Source organism: Molothrus ater, chromosome 16 (assembly GCF_012460135.2).
Source record: "Molothrus ater isolate BHLD 08-10-18 breed brown headed cowbird chromosome 16, BPBGC_Mater_1.1, whole genome shotgun sequence".
In the NCBI taxonomy this organism is placed as follows: Eukaryota; Metazoa; Chordata; class Aves; order Passeriformes; family Icteridae; genus Molothrus; species Molothrus ater.
In genome coordinates, this window is record NC_050493.2 from 15,646,448 (window position 1) to 15,664,702 (window position 18,255).

Here is an 18,255-nt window from a genome sequence, read left to right on the forward strand (position 1 = left end):
GCCATTTCTAATTCGCTTTCTCTTTTAAGCAAAAGGTGTTTCCCTCCTGTCAGTGGTTGCTGTTTCCTAGCAGTGTCTGTGCAGAGCACATGCTGTGAGTTATTTTTCTCACCACATTGACATCATGAGGTTGGAAATTTGGAGGGTTTTCTGCTGTAGGACATGGCTATGATGCTGGACCTCCTTTCTCCACACTGCAGGCAAGGTGTGCTCTGCTTCCTGTGTCCTGGCACAGCCTGACAGACCCGAGTGGGGTGTTTGTAAAAGGTGTTGCCTTACAGCTCTTGCCCCCCTCTCTTTGGGGAGGGGCACTGAGTTCTGGTGGGAGCCCAGTGGACCCTTGACCCCAGCTGTTTGGCAGAAACCACCTTGGCTAAACCCTCTGGCCAGCTAGGACTTAAATGTTGGGGTTTGAATGTGCTGCATGTGCTGCACGTACAGTAGTTAGAGTACCTTTCCTGATCCAGGCTCTGGCAGGATCCTAGGGTGCTTTGCAAGGGCTGGAGTGTTGTCTCCCCACAGTTCTTCAGGGCACAACTTCTCATTGCTCATCCCCTGGTGGGTCCTGGGGAAAGGTTCAAACCCCCAGCCCTGGAAGGAGTCCCCTCCTTCCCCAGCCCCTGTGTTGGTCCAGTGCTTGCTGTGGGATGAGTCAGCTCCCTCCAGTGCTGAGGCAGTGTGGTTGGACTGGGTTGTGTTTCGGTTCTCAGTAGATCAGCTGAGCTGATTCATTTCTGCTCCTTTCTGCTGGTGGTGTGAGTTCCACAGTGTGACACAGACCTGTCCCACAACCAGTTCCCATCAGCCTGCACAGACACCTCTCTGGGGTTTTCCTTCCCTCTGTCGGCACAGCAGCATCATTTGAAGGCAGCAGTGAGGTAAAGGTGGGAATGGAGGTGAGAAGAGCTGATGCTGCAGATGGTGCAGGATGGCAGGGTCTCCCTCCTTCTTGCATCCTTTGTCCACAGCAGCAGCCTTGGTCTCACCACAGTGTCAGGTTTGAACCACGTGCTCCTGGCATGAGCATAGCATGAGCATGTGGAGCAGAGTCCTGGAAGCAGCCGGGTTCCTCAGGGCTCATGCTGGAAAATGGAGGGCTTCCTGGAGCCCTGGTGTGTGGCTGCCCCATGCACAGCTAATCCCACCAGCTTCCAGGCCTGTGGGTGTCTCTGAGGTGCCAGAGCTGAGGGAACTGATGTGGGTGCCCCAAGCAGCTCTGTGACCTGAGCTCTGTCCCTGCTGCCTGCATGTGGGGTGTGAGAAGGGACAGCAATGCCTTGGAGCTCTACAGCAGCAGAGTTCCTCTCAGGTGAGGAGTCTCACCATGCAACTGCTCATTTTGGTGGCACTGACCATCTGGATAATTGTCTTTGTCCTGCCCAATGAGGCTTTAAATATTTTGCCTATATTGTGAAGGATCAGATGTGATTTGCTTTGTCAGTTGCCTTACTCTCCTGAAATAAGTCAAAGTACTTGTTTTCCTTTGGGTGCTATTTGGGCTCTGTACTCTGGCAATCCTGGAGGTTTTAATTTTACACAACTAGCGTTTCAGAAGTTGTAGAGGTTTGTTTTGACTTTGTTTTAATTAAATTGCTATAACCTGGGGAAATCTTTGGCCTTAATTTAAATGGAAAGCCTTATTCTGAGTAAATCCAACATCTCTGTCTAGCTGGTGATTGTGCTGTTCAGAGTTTTGACAGGGAAAACTAAAATTTTACTCCAGGCTTGAAAGTTTGCAATCATTGACTGCAACAGGCAGGGCCAGCTCGGTGGCGTAAGAGGATTACGTTAATCTATTGTTTTGAGGAAGAATAGATTTAATAGATTCTGTTTTGGTGCAGAAATTAGATAATTACTGCTTGTGAGGTGAAAAGAAAATGGTTGGAAGTAGAAATGGTGCCTGATGTTGGATCCTGGGCTTGTTGAGGATGTCTGTGCCCCTCTGGGCCAGTGCTTCCTGAGGGATGTGGTGCTTGCTTGGGAAGTAGAGACGATTCAAATTCCCATGGGGTCTGAGCACCATCTCCTCCTGGCCTCTCCCCCACACCAACCCCAGCTGCCAGGCTGGGTCTGCTGCCAGTGCTCAAAGGTCCAGCTTGAGTCGAAGCCCTGGGAGGGAGAGGTGCTCAGGACTGAGCCTCCATGGCCATGGGATCAGTGGCAGGACTTCATACAAATCAGAGGGAAGCTTGAGCCTGTGGATGAGTCATTTCCCAGAGAGGCTGTTGCATATTAGGAAGAGATTTTTCCTTGTGAGGGTGGGCAGGCCCTGGCACAGGGTGCCCAGAGAAGCTGTGGCTGCCCCTGGATCCCTGGCAGTGTCCAAGGCCAGGCTGGACACTTGTGGCCACTTGGGACCATGTCCCTGTCCATGGTAGGGGGTGGAACGAGATGGGCTTTATGGTCCCATCTAACCCAAATCATTCTGTTATTCCCTGATTCTGTGGCTTATCCATAATTCCCTTCCAAGCAGGCCATGCCAAGTGCTGAGAGGTCAGATGTTCATCCAGTTCATTTTGTTGTGTATGAGGTGATCTCCTGTGCCTGGCTGTTAATTGAATTTTGATCCCTCTCCAGCCTGTGGCCACTGGTGCCCCCTCCCTGCCCTGGTGAGCCCCATGAGGGGACACCCCAGCCATGGGCAGTGCCCAGCAGTCACAGGTGCTTTAGGAAGCTGTGGGCACAAGGCTGGGGTGAAGGGAGCAGCAGGGGCTCTCTGAACAGCCACCATGGTGTGTACAGGACCAGGAGGAGTGGGGACAGCACAACACACAGTGAAAATTGTGTGGCTGGGGTGGCTTTGCCCCACGGGCTGGCAGCTGGGCACAACCCCTCCATCCCTTTTCTGCTTTGTCTTTCCCCAGCCACAGCACTGCGAGTCCTGGTCCCTTTTGGGAGGCCTTGGGGGTTGTGTGCTTGCTAAGGAAACCCTTGTAACAGTCCCCCTGGGTATGACAGGGGTGGTGGGAGACACGATTGTCAGGAGCCAGCTGTGGGAGGGGGCTGCTCCTCCTTGGAGCTCTGCTGTCTGTGGGATGTCGGCAGCTGCATCGATCCGGTCCCCTGTTCTCCCAGCCTGGAGACTGCTTGCTCCATATTGATTATCATTTTTTTTCTGAAGACTGATGAAGTTTGCTGGACTCTAATTGCATGAATTATTCTCCTTTCCATTTTCTGAAACCCTTGATCATGTTAATAAGTTTTCCAATTTTTGCTTTGGGTTTTGCCAGGACTCATTTTTCAGGGAAAAAGAACAACTGGTATGCAGTGAGCTGGGTCTGTTCCCAGGCTGCTTGAGTAAGTGGGGATTATACATGTCCCAGTTTGTCCCACTTGGGCAGGATCTGGGGGGTTTTTCCCTTTTGATTTGAAAAAATCATAGAATTACAGAATGTCCTGACTTGGATGGGACCCACGAGGATCATTGAGTTCAGCCTCCAGCCCTGCACAGACACCCCAACAATCCCACCCTGTGCATCCCTGGGAGACTTGTCCAAACACTCCTGGAGCTCTGGCAGCCTCAGGCTGGGACCATTCCCTGGAGATCAAATGAATTTTGGGTGGATCTCAAGCAGTGTGGGGGCAGAGCCAACGGGGCCACTCTGGGGAATGGTTCAGCAGAGGCAGCACTCCTTGTCCATCAGACAGACCTGCCAGCTCTAAATGTCCTCAGATAATCCTACATTTGTTTCTCCTTTGGCTGTGTTTACTCCCATCACCTCACTGTTGATGTTTTAGACTTTCTCCAGTCCTTTTGAACTCAACAAACTATTTTTAGGAGGTATCAACCAATTTTCTCTCATTTTTTTCACTTAGCAAGTATCTAAAGGCCTGTGTGGCCTCTAGCTGCCTGTGCTGCTGGCTGCTTTTCCCTGCCCTTATCTCTTCCCTGCAAGCCTGAGCCAGGTTTTTATGCAGCCGTCAGGGAGCAGCACCAGGGACAGCCCTGCTTTGGGAGGTAATTATCCCTGTGTGCCCATGATTTAACTGCACAGTGCTGCCAGTGGGGAGAACCTTTTGAAATGGGATGAAATAACCTGGCAATTTCCATCTGGGGGTTAAAAAGGGAATTGGATTTCAGGAGCGTGCACGTCCCATGCTGCTCCAAAACGGGACAGCTGCTGATCAGCTGCTGCAGGTGGGCTAGCACTGGGTCAGCACTGGCATCTCTGTGCTGGGGGCTGGGGCTGCCTCTGTGCTGCCACGCTGGATTTGATGGTGATTCCATTTCTGAGTGCTTCTCTGGGAAAGTGAATTTTCATAGAATCATAGGAAGGACCCACAAGGATGGATCACGAGTCCAATCCTCAGCCCTGCACAGACCCCCCAACAGTCCCACCCTGAGCATCCCTGGCAGCGCTGTCCAAACACTCCTGGAGCTCTGGCAGCCCCGGGGCTGTGCCCATTCCCTGGGGAGCATGGGCAGTGCCAGCACCCTCTGGGGGAAGAACCTTTCCTGATCTCCAACCTAAACCTGCCCTGGCACAGCTCCAGCCGTTCCCTGGGCCCTGTCCCTGGTCACAGAGAGCAGAGATTGGAGCTGCCCCTCTGCTGCTTCTCAGGAGGAGCTGCAGCCCCAGTGAGCTCTGTGCTCCATCTCTTCTCCTCCAGCTGAACAGGCCAAGTGCCCTCAGCTGCTCCTCCTCTGGCTTCCCCTCCAAACCTTTCCCCATCCTTGTAGTGCAATGCTCTCCCTATGTGATTCTATGTTATTTCCAAGAAAGAGGGTATTTTAATTTAATTTGAGAATGAGGGTATTTTACCTTAATTTGGGCAGCACATCTGGGTTTGCTGCTGGAATTAGAGTGGTTGTGCTAAGTGATACATTGGGTAAATCAGTAAATTGATGTGGCTGGCTCGTGGTAGGTACCGGCATGGAAGTGTGTGAGTAATGCAATAGAGCTGGCAATTACAGCAAAGTGCCTGCTTAGACTGAAATTATTGAGCCTCTTGCACATTCTGCACTTTATTACAGCTGTGTTGAGATGTAGCACTTCCCAGAGGGCCCCACAGCTCTGACAGCAAGTGTGCTGCTCCCAGATCCGTGCTGTTCCCAGGAGTCAGCTCCAGGAGCCTCCAGAGGTATTTCTCCAGGGTGCTGGGCACCAGAGAGGACCTGCAGTGTGTTGTGCCACTGTGGGCTCATGTTTGCACAGAGTACAGGCACATTTAGAATCCTAATGAAATGCTTTGATGAATTCTGGATGGAATCATTTAGATTGGAAAAGTCCTCCAAGATCATTGAGTCCAACTTTTACCTCAGCACTGCCAAGTCCACTCGTGTACCCTCACAGAGAGGAATTTCTTTCCAATATCTCATCTAATCTAGCCCTTGGTCAATGGGAAGCTATTTCCCTCTTGTTCTGTCGCTCCAAAGTCCCTCTCCAGCTCTCCTGGATCCCCTTTAGGCCCTGCAAGGGGCTCTGAGGTGTCCCTGGAACCTTCTTCTCTCCAGATGAGCACCCCCAGCTCTCCCAGCCTGGCTCCAGAGCAGAGGGACTCCATCCTTGGAGCATCTCCATGGTCTCCTCTAGGTTTGTTCCAATGTCTCTTGTGCATCTGTTTCTTAAATCAGTTCATACTTGCATTTAACATATTTCTTCACATTCACATGTTGATAATTGATTTTGAGCACCCTGTGAAATAATGTATTCCAATTTTATTTTTATAGCTATCCCAAAACATTTGATGATTCTCTGGTATGCTGGGTTAACCATCAGTGAAAAATTTGGCCCCAGTCACTGTGGGTATATTTAAAATAGGGTGAAAGAAGTTTACTTCCTAAACCCCAAGAATTAGTGCTCAGAATTAAAAAAAAAAAATAGTATTTATCAAAATTCTTCTGAATTGGCCGAAAGATTTGACTGGGAGCTGATGTGTGACATCAGTGGCCAATTTTCAGCAGTGTGGAAAATTCCTGTCCCAAAGTCCTTTGAGGTCCCCATGGTGCTTTCAGATGATTTCCGAGGTAACTTGGAGGGGCCAGTCCCTCCCCAGCTGGCACTAAGAGAGGGATGATAAGAAATTCTCTTCCACCTGACCTGAGGGCACAGATGTTCTTGGGGAATTAGGAAGCTTCCTCTCACCCAGTTTTGGGATCTCAGCAGGTATTTTTCCCTTGTGAGGAGAAGGACTCTGATGACAGCTGATGGAAACAGGACTCCCATGGGATGAGCAGGCAGCAGTGCCTCCTGTTCTGAATCTGTTCCTGATGTGCTGCCCAGGCTCCAGCTCCTCCTTTGGCCCACGTGGCAGCTTTTCTAGATTGTTCTGCTGTTGTCACTGCTCAGTGTCACACCTCCAGTCTGGGACTGCACTTGTGCATCCTGCTGGGCTCTGTTCTCTGCGTTGCTGGAGTTCTGCTCTCCAGGTATCAGCCAGCCTGGGAAAGGGACAGAGGGGAAGGCAGCCTTAAATCAGCCAAGGTTTTGCTTGTAGAGATGGGGTGGCTGCTCCCACAATGGCTTAAACTTGTTTTAGTTGCTTCCCCCACACACTGGGAGGTCGGGTTCTAGTGAGCATCCCCCGTGCTGTCCTGGGGGAGGGATAAGCTGTGGGAAGCATGGCTGAAGGAGGAGCAGGATGGGCTCTGCATTAGCTGCTGAGTGGCTTTTAGGGATGCAGCTCCCTGGAAGAGCCAGGGCTGCAAAGTGGATGTGTTTAACTGGTGTTGAGTGGTCTAGGTGTGGAGTGGGCCCTGGAGAAATACACTGAGGGTCCTCTTGGACTGTAGGAGTGGATGGACGAGCTGTCAGCTCAATAGAACCCCCTTTCCCTCTTTCCCTGCTTCTGCCTATCCATATTTAAGAAGTGTAATTGGAGCAAAAGGTGCTTGGGGAAGCCACAGATGTAACCAGATCTGGTTTGCTCACAATGGGCTTGGGAGCATAGGGACTGAGGGCTGCAAGAATGGTGCAAGGGCCACCTTCCAGGGCTGTCTGGCTTGTCCCACTGTGCTGGCTGGCCACAGGACCTGGCAGAGAAGTTTCCCAGTTCACACTTAAAATGTTTGAGCTGCTGGGATATAGCTCTGATGATTTCTGCCTGAAAAAGCATTGTGGTTGTTTGCAAGCTGGGACCAGTACTGGTTCCCATATCTATGATGGCTTCGTTGTGTTTGGACGGTTCTGAAATGGGCAGTGTTGGTCTCTAGGGTCTAAAGCAGTATATGTTCAGGAATGTGTGAGATGACCCAGACAGCCAGGCTGTGTTTGACTTGTGGGTATTTTCTCCTCCCAGATGCTGCAGCCAGAGGTGTGAGATGCCTGTGCCAGGGCTGTGTGATGGCTGTGCAGCCGTGCTCAGCATCCCCCAAGTCCCAGCGCCGTGCGGGTTCTGATTCCTGCTCCAACATCTCCTCCACAGCTCCTCTTAAAAATCAGTTTATGTCTCTGCAAATTAAACCACTGTTTCACTTATGAAGTGTTTCATTCCACTGATAAGTGGAAGTGGGAAGCTGTTGCATCGCTGAGTGCATGGCTGCAAACCCCAGCACAGCAGATTGTTAATGTGAAATTAGAGAGTTCAGCAATATCTTGGCAGATTGCCTCTGCTGCCTAATAGGAGGCACTGAGCTCCTCTGGGAGCCAGCTGGTGTGACAGCCCTGTTTGAAGGGCTGACCACTCTTCTTGGAGCAAGGAAGGGCCTGAGGGCTGTTCCATGTCCTTGGGGCAAAGGAGACAGCCCTTCCCTTGCCTCAAGGCAGCAGCACAAAAGCAGAGGCTGTAACTCAGAGGAATGATGTGGGAGCTGTGCTGCCTCTGCGCCAGCACTGGGTGTGCTTTCAGCCAGATGGATCCCAGTCAGCCTGGTCCAGGGTCACTGGGGGGGCTGTGGGGCTGGAATCCCCTTTTTGGGCACAGATGGAGGTGTTTGTGGAGTTGTCTGAGCTTTCGGGCATTGGTACCTTCAAAGCCACTGTCCCCAGCTTATCCAGAGGTTTCACGAAGGTGTCATTTCCTCCTGTTTGTTTTCCAAGTGCTGGCACTGTTGGGCTCATGGACTGAGCTCTGCAGCCTTGTAGGGAGCCTGACTCCCTGCCAAGAGCTGTGGCTCCTGCCTGACCCCACCGCAGGGTACTGCAGGAATCTGTGGTGTCCCTCCCTGGCTGTAGGGTGTCCCCCGTGCAGCCGGAGTGCTGGGGAAGTCTGCCTTGCTCCTTGGATTTTGTGCCTGCAGTCTTCCAAATTGCCCTTTTGTCCCCAAACAGTTTTGCTTTGCAAATGCCAAAGGAGGATCCCTGGGGCAGCGTCGCTGCTCCTCTGCCCTCCCAGGTGGTGGGAGGAAGGGGGGAAGTGAGGGATTCAAATTAACGCCGCTCTTCCTCTCCACTCTTCCTGCTGCCCTGTCCAGCCCCCTCTCCTGTTGCCTCGGCATAGCCAGGAGCAGGTAACATCACCGCTGCCAGGTGACTCCGCTGTCCTGCTCACACTCCAAGATGTGTGCCTCGGCGCAGTTTCCTCCGGGAGAGCCGCTGCCGTGCCTTTTCCATAGCAGGCAAACAAGAGTTTGTCCTTTTCTGCCTCCCCTTCTCTGATCTCCCCCTCGGCTGCTTCCCGCTGCCTCCTGCCGGCCCCCTCTGCTCTCCCCGTGTCCTCCGCTCTGCTCCGGCTCCTCTGACCTCCTTTGAGTGTTGCATTTCACCGTGGTCGGTAACGGGGAGCCGATGGCAGATAAGAGGGGTGACAGTGTTCCGGGCTCTCGCTGCGCCGCCCGGAGCCAGCCGACGGATGCTCTGCCCTCGGCACAAACCCAGCGATTCGGGGAAGCGCCCTGGACCCCTCCCGGCTGCGGCGGAGCCCATCGGAGGGAGAAGGTGGGAGCCGGGGGAGGGTGGCTGTGCGGAGCAGTGCGGGAGCAGCTTTATTTCCCCAGCTGCGAGAGGGGCGCAGCCCCGCTCTCCCTCCCCGTGTGTGCCAGGGAGGAAAAGGTGCCCGGGGACCGTGTCCCTGCCCGGTGGCGGTGCTGGAGGGGCCCCCCATGGCCGCGGGCCCCCCCGAGCATGGCCAGCCCCCTGCTTTGTGTGCAGGTCTGCGGCGGCTGGCTCCGTTAGCCGGCATGCATGTCAGCGCCCGGAACGGGGAGCAGGGAGTGGGGATGGTGCAAACGAATGATCCCCCCCAAAAAGCGCGGGCGGGGACAGTGACGGGGACGGTGACTCTGCCGGTGACTCTGCCGGTCGCAGCCGGCGGGGGCGGCTGCCCGGGTGTCCCTGGGCCGTGCTCCGCGGGGCGCACCCGGCTGCTCAGGCATTTAATTCCAAGGGGAAAGCTGAGCCTGAGTCTACAGGAAAAGAGAGAAAATAAGGGAGGAGGGAAGTGGAGGTCAGGAAGGGCTTTCGGCAGCGGATGGCCGTCCCTGGTGGCGAGGGGGCTGCTTGCAGGGTATGGCTCTAAGCAGGGAAATAGCAATGAATGCAGGTTATTTTTTAACATGGCATCCACACCGGAGGGATAAAAGGGTGTTCAGGGAGCCTGGGGCTCTTCCAGCTGAGTTACCACCAGTTTTCCTTGCTGTTTCCTCTCTTGGCATGGCTGGGAGTTGCTGTCAGATACCCCTTCCCCTGGATATGCTTCACTGACTTGATCTGGCTTTGCTCCGTGGGGCTGGAGCAAGGTTTGGGTGTTTTTTTCTGAAGCCCTTGTTTTTTCTCCGCCCAGCTGGCGTCAGGCGCCGAGGATGCAGAGACAAGTGCTCCTGACTAGGGGAGGGCTGGCAGGAGGATTTCCCTTCGGGTTCGCAGCATCCCCGTGTCTGCTGTCTGCTGCGGAAAGGCTTTGTGCTGGAGCGTGGGGAGCAGAGCTCACAGGTGACCTCTAACTGGATCAGCCTCGTTTGCTTTAAATGCCTGTCCCTCTCCTTGGGCTCAGGTGTTTGGTGACAGGCTGGAAAGTCATGGTAGGTAGGTGCTGCTGGCAGCTGAGGGTGCCTTCTGCTCTGGAAAACAGGGAGGGAGGAAAACTGGTGGACTCTGAATAGCCTTGGGAAGACCAAGCAGGGATCTTCTCCACGCTGTAAGAACAGACCCTTTGGAAATTCATCTGAACATCCGATTTCTTGGAGTTTCTCATCACCTCTGAGATCAAACCCCATCCCCTTCCTCATCCGAGGGCCACCACAGCCACGCTGGGCCACCTACTCAGAGGGCAGCTCCTCCACCTGCCCCATGCCACTCGCCGTGGGGGCTCGCAGACCTGTGCCAGTGCTACCGAGGGACTCTTTCCAGTGAGCACTTTTAATTTTTCCTCTTCCTCCTTCACTCAGCTCTGCAGCATCAGATGAAATACACGTTCAGCCGCCAGCTGCCCTGAGCTGTGACCTGCGCTTGGCTCAGGGAGACAGGACTTAGCACCCTTCAGATCTGAGGGCTCGCTGGAGCACGCTGTGGACTGTCCAAGTAACTGGTGGTGGCTGAACTCCTCCTGCCCTGCGCTGGGTCCCTCTGGCCCCGCTCCCTCCTGGGGCTGAGGGCTGGCGGAGTGCACGGGGCAGCGGGCACAGCTGGGGTGTAGCATGCACGAGCGTGCAGAGGGACGCAGGGACACCGGCGGGAGCCATGGCTTCGTTTGGGAAGCTGACGGAGTATTTCAGCCTGAGGAAGTCGAGGCCGGAGCTGCGCTCCAGGCGCTGGGGCCGGCGGAGCGGGAGCTGTTGCTGTAGTGTCACCGAGTGCAGGTACGGGGTGGCAGTGACGCGACTGTCCTGGCACCTCCGTGTGTGCCCGGGGGCTGCGGGATGGCATGTGCGATCCTCGGTGCTTTGCTTTCTGTTTACCTCTCTTGGGGCTGGGAGGGGGCTGGGAGCAAGCTGAGGGCCCTGGGAGCATCACCCCGTTCCTGTCTGGGGCTCCCACACAGCTCTTCACCGTGGGATGTCTCTGGCAGTCTTTGTGACCTGGCATCTGTCTCCCTGCCCAGGGCATGTCCCAGGTGTTGGTGGCACACTTTGGGTGTGTCATGGGTGACCACACGCACCTGTGCCTGCCTTCCTCTGCCTGGTGCTCTCTGCTGTGCCACTGCACTGTCCCCTCATCAGAGGAGCAATGTCATTGCACCGAAATTGCCTTTCCCTCCACCTGCCCCGTGCAAAGGTCTTTCTGCAGGGGCAGCAAGAAGTGGCTTCTCAGGTGAAGTGGAATCTGTGTGTATGAGGTGTTGATGCAGCCTCCTGTCATGTTGGAAGGGTCCGGGCAGTGGAGAGGGGAGCTCTTCTGGGCAGACAGACACACGGCTCATCAGCAGCTTGTTTGGGGTATGGATTGATGAGGGGATCACAGTGGGGATGGGGAAGGTGGCTTTTGGGCTGACTAGAAATTCTCTAGGAGCATGTGAGTGCTCAGAGTTATGTGGGGGGGGGTTGCACACATCCTTGTTTTGCATGTAAACACAGTTACTGCAATTAAGAAAATTGCCCTGTGCCTGGGTGGCTTCTCCTTGGATGTTTCGTGCAGCATGTACGACAGAGCTAGAATTCAGTGCTGCTCTGGGCTCTTCCCCGTTTGTGTGGGCTCAGCCTGAGCAGTGCATCCCCGAATCTCCTGCTGACCTGCATTCGGTGCCTCCCTGCTGCTGTGGGGTGTAGGTCTGTGTAGGGACACACAGGGCACAAAATAACACCAAGGTGTTTGCTTACCTTCCTCCCTGGCTGCTGAGCACTTTGTAAAGGTAATTAAATATCTACAGATTCAAATGAAGTTGGAGGCCCTCCTGCTGCTGCCTGTGCTGCTGCTGAGACTGAGGCGAGCACAGCCGCCACTGCCTCCCCTCTTCCCTCGGTGGCTGGAGAAGAGTCGCCTCTTCCCCACTCACATTTCTCTGGAAACATTCCTGGCAGAGCCAGGAGTTTTGTTCTGCTCCTTTTTGGCGTTGTGGACAGAAACCCTGGTTTCTGCCCTTGGGTTTTTGCTGTCCTGCTGTGGAGCTGGGTGTGAGGAAGGTCTGTTGTCCAGGTGCTGCTGGGCACAGGGCGTGCCTGGGATTTGCTGTGTGCAGCCAAGCATGTGCCAATGCCTAGCCCAAGGGAGAGGAGGAGGTGCCACCTCCATGCACAGGGTGCTACTGTCATGAACCTTGGGGTTTGGGGTGAGTTGGGTGGTTTCCTCTGCAATGGGAGATGTCGTGGTGCCTTCCTAGCTCTGGGACGTGAGCCACACAGAAGTGGCACTGATGGTATGGAGCTCACGTAACAAATTTTCCTGGGGATGCTGGCTATGGATGTGGGACTCTGAGCAGCCTGCTCTGGTGGAAGGCGTCCTTGCCCATGCCAGGAAATGGAACAGGATGAGCTTTTAGGTCCCTTCAGCCCAAACCATTCTGTGTCTGTCTGAGCTGTCCCCTCATGCAGGACTGTGGCTCACTGTGCATCATTTGTGGCCACCAAGGCCACTGCCCATCAGGGGTAGTGCCGTGTGGGGCTGGTGGACCCCTTCCCCCAAGCACAGATCCTGTGTGTGCCTGCTGCTCTGCTGAGGCCAAGCTCGAGTCGCACGGAGCTGTGCTCTGCTTGTTTTGCCCCTGGGCCATGCAGCTGCTCCAGGGCAGCTCCTCTGGGCTGGATGTGAGTGTGTGGACAGATTTCATGGTGTCCCCGACCCCCACAGTGACAGGGCTCGAGTGCACCTGTGGATACCGAGCCCATTCCCTCGATTGCCGCGGTTGATTATGAAAGTAAAACTAAGTGCTCATTGAAGTGTGGGATGCTTTGAAATCAGTGTCACTTGTCACCTCAGCTGCTTGAGCTTCTGCCTGTTCTTCGCTGCCCCCCCAATGTCTGTACCTTGAGAAGCCCCAGGAAATCTCCATGGCTGAGATCCAAAAGCCAACACAATGCAGCTGCTGCAATGTCTGGCCCTGCCCTTGCTCTAGATGGTGCTTCTTCCATCTCTGCTGATCAACTTTCTGCTTTTACTTAATTTCTTCACTCTGTTGTGGGCAAGTGAAGCATGGAGATAAGATCTTCATCTCCCAAGTTTCCACAGGCATAGAGATGTCAGAGGTCCTGCAGCCCAGGTTCAGCAGGGTGTTGTCTAACAGCCCTGCCCTGGTCTTGCTCAGGGCAGCCAGGCTCCCACCACGCTTCCCAAGGCTGCATAATCCCCTGGGACCACAGGGAACAGACGTAGGCAGGTACTCAGTCGAGAGCTTTCACTGACTGGGGTTATTAAATTCTAAATATAGTGGTCCCACGCATTCTCATAGGACCTAACAGAAATCAGCAGGTGTGCAGTTACGGTTTTAAATAATATTCCTGCATTTTTAAACTACGCCTCCAGATAAGGCAACATGAGTGAGCTGGGATGAGTAAGTCTGCTGGGCTTGAGAATTTGTGAGCTCAGACTTGTGCGCAGGAGTGCAGCCCGGCAGGAGGTCATCTCACTCGAGGTGCTTTTGGGCAAAGGTGCTGCTTGCAGGAGCTCTTCAGCCCCTGCCCCCCCTCTCTGCCCCCAGGTGTGGCACAGAGTGAGTCCTGATTTGTCCCTCTGCGTTGCATCAGCTGGAGGCTCCACCAGCCTGAGCCCTGTGCTGCAGGAGGGGCTGTGGCACCGCTGCCTGCTGTTATTAAATCAATCACCTGCATGGTTGTCCCTGGGGCTGGGAGGCCCCAGGTGTGACAGACCAGGGGATCAGGGTGTCCCCTGTGCTGCTGGGCTGGGACAGGGGCTGGCAGTGTGAGTGAACACCCCAGCCAAGCCCAGCCCAGGGGAGCAGCTGATTTATTTGCAGCAACTTTTTTTCCGTCTAGCAGGGGCAGTGATGGATGAAGGCGAAACTCCAGGTGACAGGCTTGGAGCAGGATGCTTGGTGAGGGATGAGAGCCCGGGGCATGGCAGGGATATGAGGATTTGTCTGCAGAACTGGGTGCAGGTGCCTGTGGGAGAAGCACCGGAGGAACTTGGGGTGCTTGCTGAGGTCTGGGGGGTTGTTCTTTGTGTTATTGTGTAGTGCCAGCCTTGAGGTGCTTGTGCCCAGCTCTGTGTGCTGTCTGGAAGGGCACAGAGGCTCTGCTCTGGAATGGGGGAGAAATGGAAGGGAAAGGCAAGTTATACTAATTAGCTCTTCTTTTAGTGAGCTGTTTGTAAACTGAAAGGTCTAGACAACCGATTTTGGATTCCTGCAGCTTTTGCAAAGTGGATGAGAACATCAGTGTTGTGCTGCTGTGCTGTTGCTGGGCTGGGAGAACAGCCCTGCCCACTGTGAATGAGCCAGGGGGGCTCCAGGGTGGGCTGGAACTCTCTGGAACATGATGGCCATTCCCAGGCTGCTGTTGGCTGCCAGGGCTGCTTAGCAGTGAGCCAGGCTGGGAGAGCACTGGGCTGGGACCCTGGGGGCCTGCATGGATTCTGGGAGGACAGGGATCCCATGTCAGAATTAATGGGTGTGGGGGAATTTCTCAAGGACACTCTTGGAGCTGCTCTCAGTCTGGGTGCAATGCAGGAAAGCAGAACTGCCTGAGAAGGCCAGTTCTATCACCACAGAGGTGACCTGCAACAGTAACTAATTAATTTAAAAAATCATTAAAAATTCCAATTGAAAGTCGTTAAAAATCTCAAGTCCCATCCAGAGGTGGCTTTTGAGAGAAATTTCTCCTCTAGGCAGGGATTTGGGGACTGATTCAGTGGCTTTCACTGTTGGCCCAGGACTGTTCTGAGATAGATCTGTTCCCTGGCTTCAGGAAGTTCTGTTCCCTCTTTGACCTCTCCCATTCTCTGTGGTCCCCAGAGCCCCACAGGGTCCCCACAGGGGGGCTTTGATGAGCTCCTCAGGAGATCACTGCCTAGTTATGGAAAACAAGATATTGAGGGTGTGGGAATAGAGGGGGAAATTTGTGCCAGGGTTTGGATCCTGCATTCTGCTCCTGGGGGCACCTTCAGCCCTGGAGGTAGCAGGGCACCCCAAAAACCTGAGGGTGAAGACCCTACATCCTCACTGGGCTCCAGGAGAGGGGCTTGGGGTGGCCTGTGGTGGAAGCCAGAGAAGCTCAGCGTGGCAAAGGGGCAGGAGAGGAGTTTGGCTGTGCTGGGCCTGCAGGGTGGCAGCTTTAGGGTTCTGCTGCCTTTTTCCTCTCAGTACCTGAGCTGGAAGTCGGTGTTAATTAACAATGAATTAGATTATGTAAGAATTAAATTATGTAAAAATTCCAACTTGCTGGGCCTGTTTCTGCCCCTGTCATTCGATGATCTCCAGCTGAAGAAGGGGTGCTTGGGGTCATCTTTGCACTCCTGGGGGCCAAGGTGGGTCCAAGTGTTCCTGTTTCTCCCAGGCTCAGAGCCTGTCCCAAGCCTTGTGGGAAGCTGGACCAAGGAGCTGCTTTTTGCCATGGGGAGCTGTTCCCTCCTCTCCTTTAGGGGTCTGTTCCACACTGATATCCTGATTCATGTCCTCACTGTGCAGTGTGATGGGCTTTGAGGTGGGGAGGGGTAGTGGGGAATGTTTTCCTGGCACGATTGTGCTTAGTTGTTTTTGGGTGCTTAAAAATACCTCCTCAGCTCTGACAGCACGTCTGTGTTCAAGCACACGATTGTGGTGGGGGACAGGAGGAACTGGCAAGTTCTGGGGCTGGGAAATTGCACTGAGGGAACAGGTCCTGTGTTAGCAGCACACAGCATGAGACAGGTAGGGATGGCATGTAAAGGTGCCCAAAGGGGCAGCTCTGAGGGGCTGTCCTACATGGCTGAGAGTTTGACTGCCTTTTCCTACTTTGGTTTTGGCACATTTTGAACAAAACCTTTCTGCTTCCAAATGACACGTCCATATGGAAGGATATCTGCATTTTAAAGGAGAAAACTAGCACAACTTGGAAGTGTTTTGGGTTAAGTGGAAAGTTTCCACTTGGAATTAGTCAATAAAATGTTTGTGACACTTATACTCCAAACTTCCCAGCATTCACACCTCCCTTGCCTGCTGAGATGCCAGCAGGAAAATGTGTGTGCCTGCATGGATTCCCATTTTTTGCTGCAACAGATCATTGTAACCTGTTAACAGATCAGTGTCCATGGCCACTGCATGGAAGTGGGCAGTGCTGGTGCTGGAAGTCCTAAATCCAGTGTTGGATTTAGGACCGTGCCTGTTTTACAGAGGTGCTGAGCATCCATTAATCCTCTTAACTGGAACAGGCAGCCCAGCACTTTTGCAGCTTGGCTGGGCAAGAATGAGGCAAAGAGCTCCAGGAGCTGGAGCTGGCTGGAGCTGGAAGCTTCAGCCTCATTCAGCTGGAGGTTGGGAATGTGGTGACAGGTTTTGGGGTGCCTGAGGCTGCACAGCTCTGTATGGGGCTGTCTTCAAGGGCAACCTGTGTCCTCCTGAGTGAGGCTTGTTTGGAATGATGCTCCAAAGACTGGAGCCCCTCTGCCCTGGAGACAGGCTGAGAGCTGGAGAAGGGAAGGCTCTGAGGAGACCTTAGAGCCCCTTCCAGTGCCTAAAAGGGGATTATAAAAAGAGGGAGAGCAACTTATTACAGACAGTGTAGACAGTGACAGGACAAGGGGGAATGGTTTCAAACTACAAGAGGGGAGATTTAGATTAGATATTGGGAAGAAATTGTTCCCTGGAAGGGTGGTGAGGCCCTGGCACAGGGTGCCCAGAGCAGCTGTGGCTGCCCCTGGATCCCTGGCAGTGCCCAAGGCCAGGCTGGACAGGGCTCCCCACCCTGGGACAGTGGAAGGTGTCCCTGCCATGGCAGGGGGTGGGATGAGATGGACTTTTAGGTCCCTCCCAACCCAATCCAATCCATGATTCTGTGCTGTTTCCCACATGCCCTGTGTGGTTGTGCCTGGCAGGGTCACTTATGCCCTTCAGCTCACAAAGGTGCCCCATCTCTCTTGGTGCTGGTGTCTGTGTGGCTGCAGGACTGAGCCTTCCTCCCCTCTGCTCTGTGTCAGCCTCTCCCCAGGCTGTGTCCCCAGTGTCTCATGACAATGACAAGCTGTCAGACGTGCACAACTGTGAGCAGAGTGGCAGTGCCACGGGAGGAAATGACATTTAGCTTTTGTTGCTTGGTTGAGCTGCCTGGGTTTTGTATATTAAACCTAAAGAAGCCTTTTGGCTTTGTTCTCCCTCCTGTTTGCAGCACTGTGCCTGGGATCTGGCAGGAGGAGGCTTGGGGAGGGGCATGGGGAGCAGCATGGAGAAAGAATCTCCCCATCAAACCCATCCTTGCAAGGGGCCTCTCCCCCAACCTTGACTTATCCTGGTTCTCTGTGGTTTCTGTGCTCTGGGGGACACCTGGGTGCATTTCCAGTTCCAGCCCCACTGATGTGGTCTCAGTTCCACAGAGCTGCTGGTCTCGCTCTGGGCTGTGGCTCTGTCCCCTCCTGTGCTGTTGGGGTGCAGGGGAGGTGATGTGGGCAGAGCCAGGGAAGCTCTGAGCCTCTGCCTCCTCCTGCTCCTCAAAAACCTGCTCCCATGGCTCTGTGCAGAGGGATGTTTGAGATCTGTCCCATAAAAGAGCATATGTGTGTGGCCTGGGAGCTGGAGGTATTGGATCTGACAGACTTGAAAGCACATCTGAGCCCTCAGGGTCATCTTTCTGGGGTTTGGGGCCATGTTTTAGGTAAAGACAAGACTTGAACCTGCTGTTTTCCCTTTCTGCCTGGCTTCCAGTTTCCTTTGAAGACCAGTCTTTGCGACAGGAGATGAACTTGGGAGCTGCCTAGTTTCTGCACAATCTGAAGCTCATCTTTGCCTGGATTAGGCAGAAAAAGATGAATGGGCATCCTTTATTTTGGGGTGGTAGTTGGATGGGTAGTGGGAGGAAGGGAGTGAAACTGGTGTGAAGGGGAATTACAGACAGAGCGTGACTGCAGAGCTGGCTCCTCCAGCAGAAGGCCTTGGCCTGTGAGTCACACTTTGCTCAAAAGGCTCTTGGGTTCCTAATTCCCACTGCTTTGGCACTGAGTCACAGCTGGGTGGGGGCGCAGGTAGGAAACACAAGCACCAGCAATCCACAGTGATTCCAGACAGCAGTGGGAATGTTAACAGCTTCTGGGGAAGGTGTGGCTGCACGGGGAAGATTCCCAACGGGGTTGTTCCTGGATGCCCTTCTCTGCCTGTTCCTGGCTGTGCAGGGCAGTCTCTGGGGAGTGGGGGGACACCTGTTGTGAGCCCCCAGAGTGCAAGGGGACACCAGGCAGCCCAGGTCCTGGCTTGGGTGGCAGGGGTGGCTCTGTCTGCTCCAGGTGGGGGTGGGATTTGGGGGGGCCCTGCCAGGCACAGGGCAGCTGTGGTGTGCTGCCTGCCCCATAACACCTGGGAAGTGTC

General features: G+C 54.1%; 1 protein-coding gene across 2 annotated transcripts in view; it reads left to right on the plus strand.

Annotated features, from left to right (window-relative positions):
- Positions 1-9,689: 9,689 nt before the first annotated feature.
- Positions 9,690-18,255, plus strand: part of LOC118692565 (ankyrin repeat and fibronectin type-III domain-containing protein 1-like) — a 189,211-nt gene continuing 180,645 nt past the window's right edge. Inside the window, exon 1 of one of the 2 annotated variants that reach the window (XM_036392470.1) lies at positions 9,690-10,675. In XM_036392470.1, coding sequence (XP_036248363.1) covers positions 10,557-10,675 — 119 coding nt within the window. In that variant the 5' untranslated portion in view covers positions 9,690-10,556. The remainder of the gene's footprint in view (positions 10,676-18,255) is intronic. The other variant, XM_036392472.2, reaches the window with a different exon arrangement.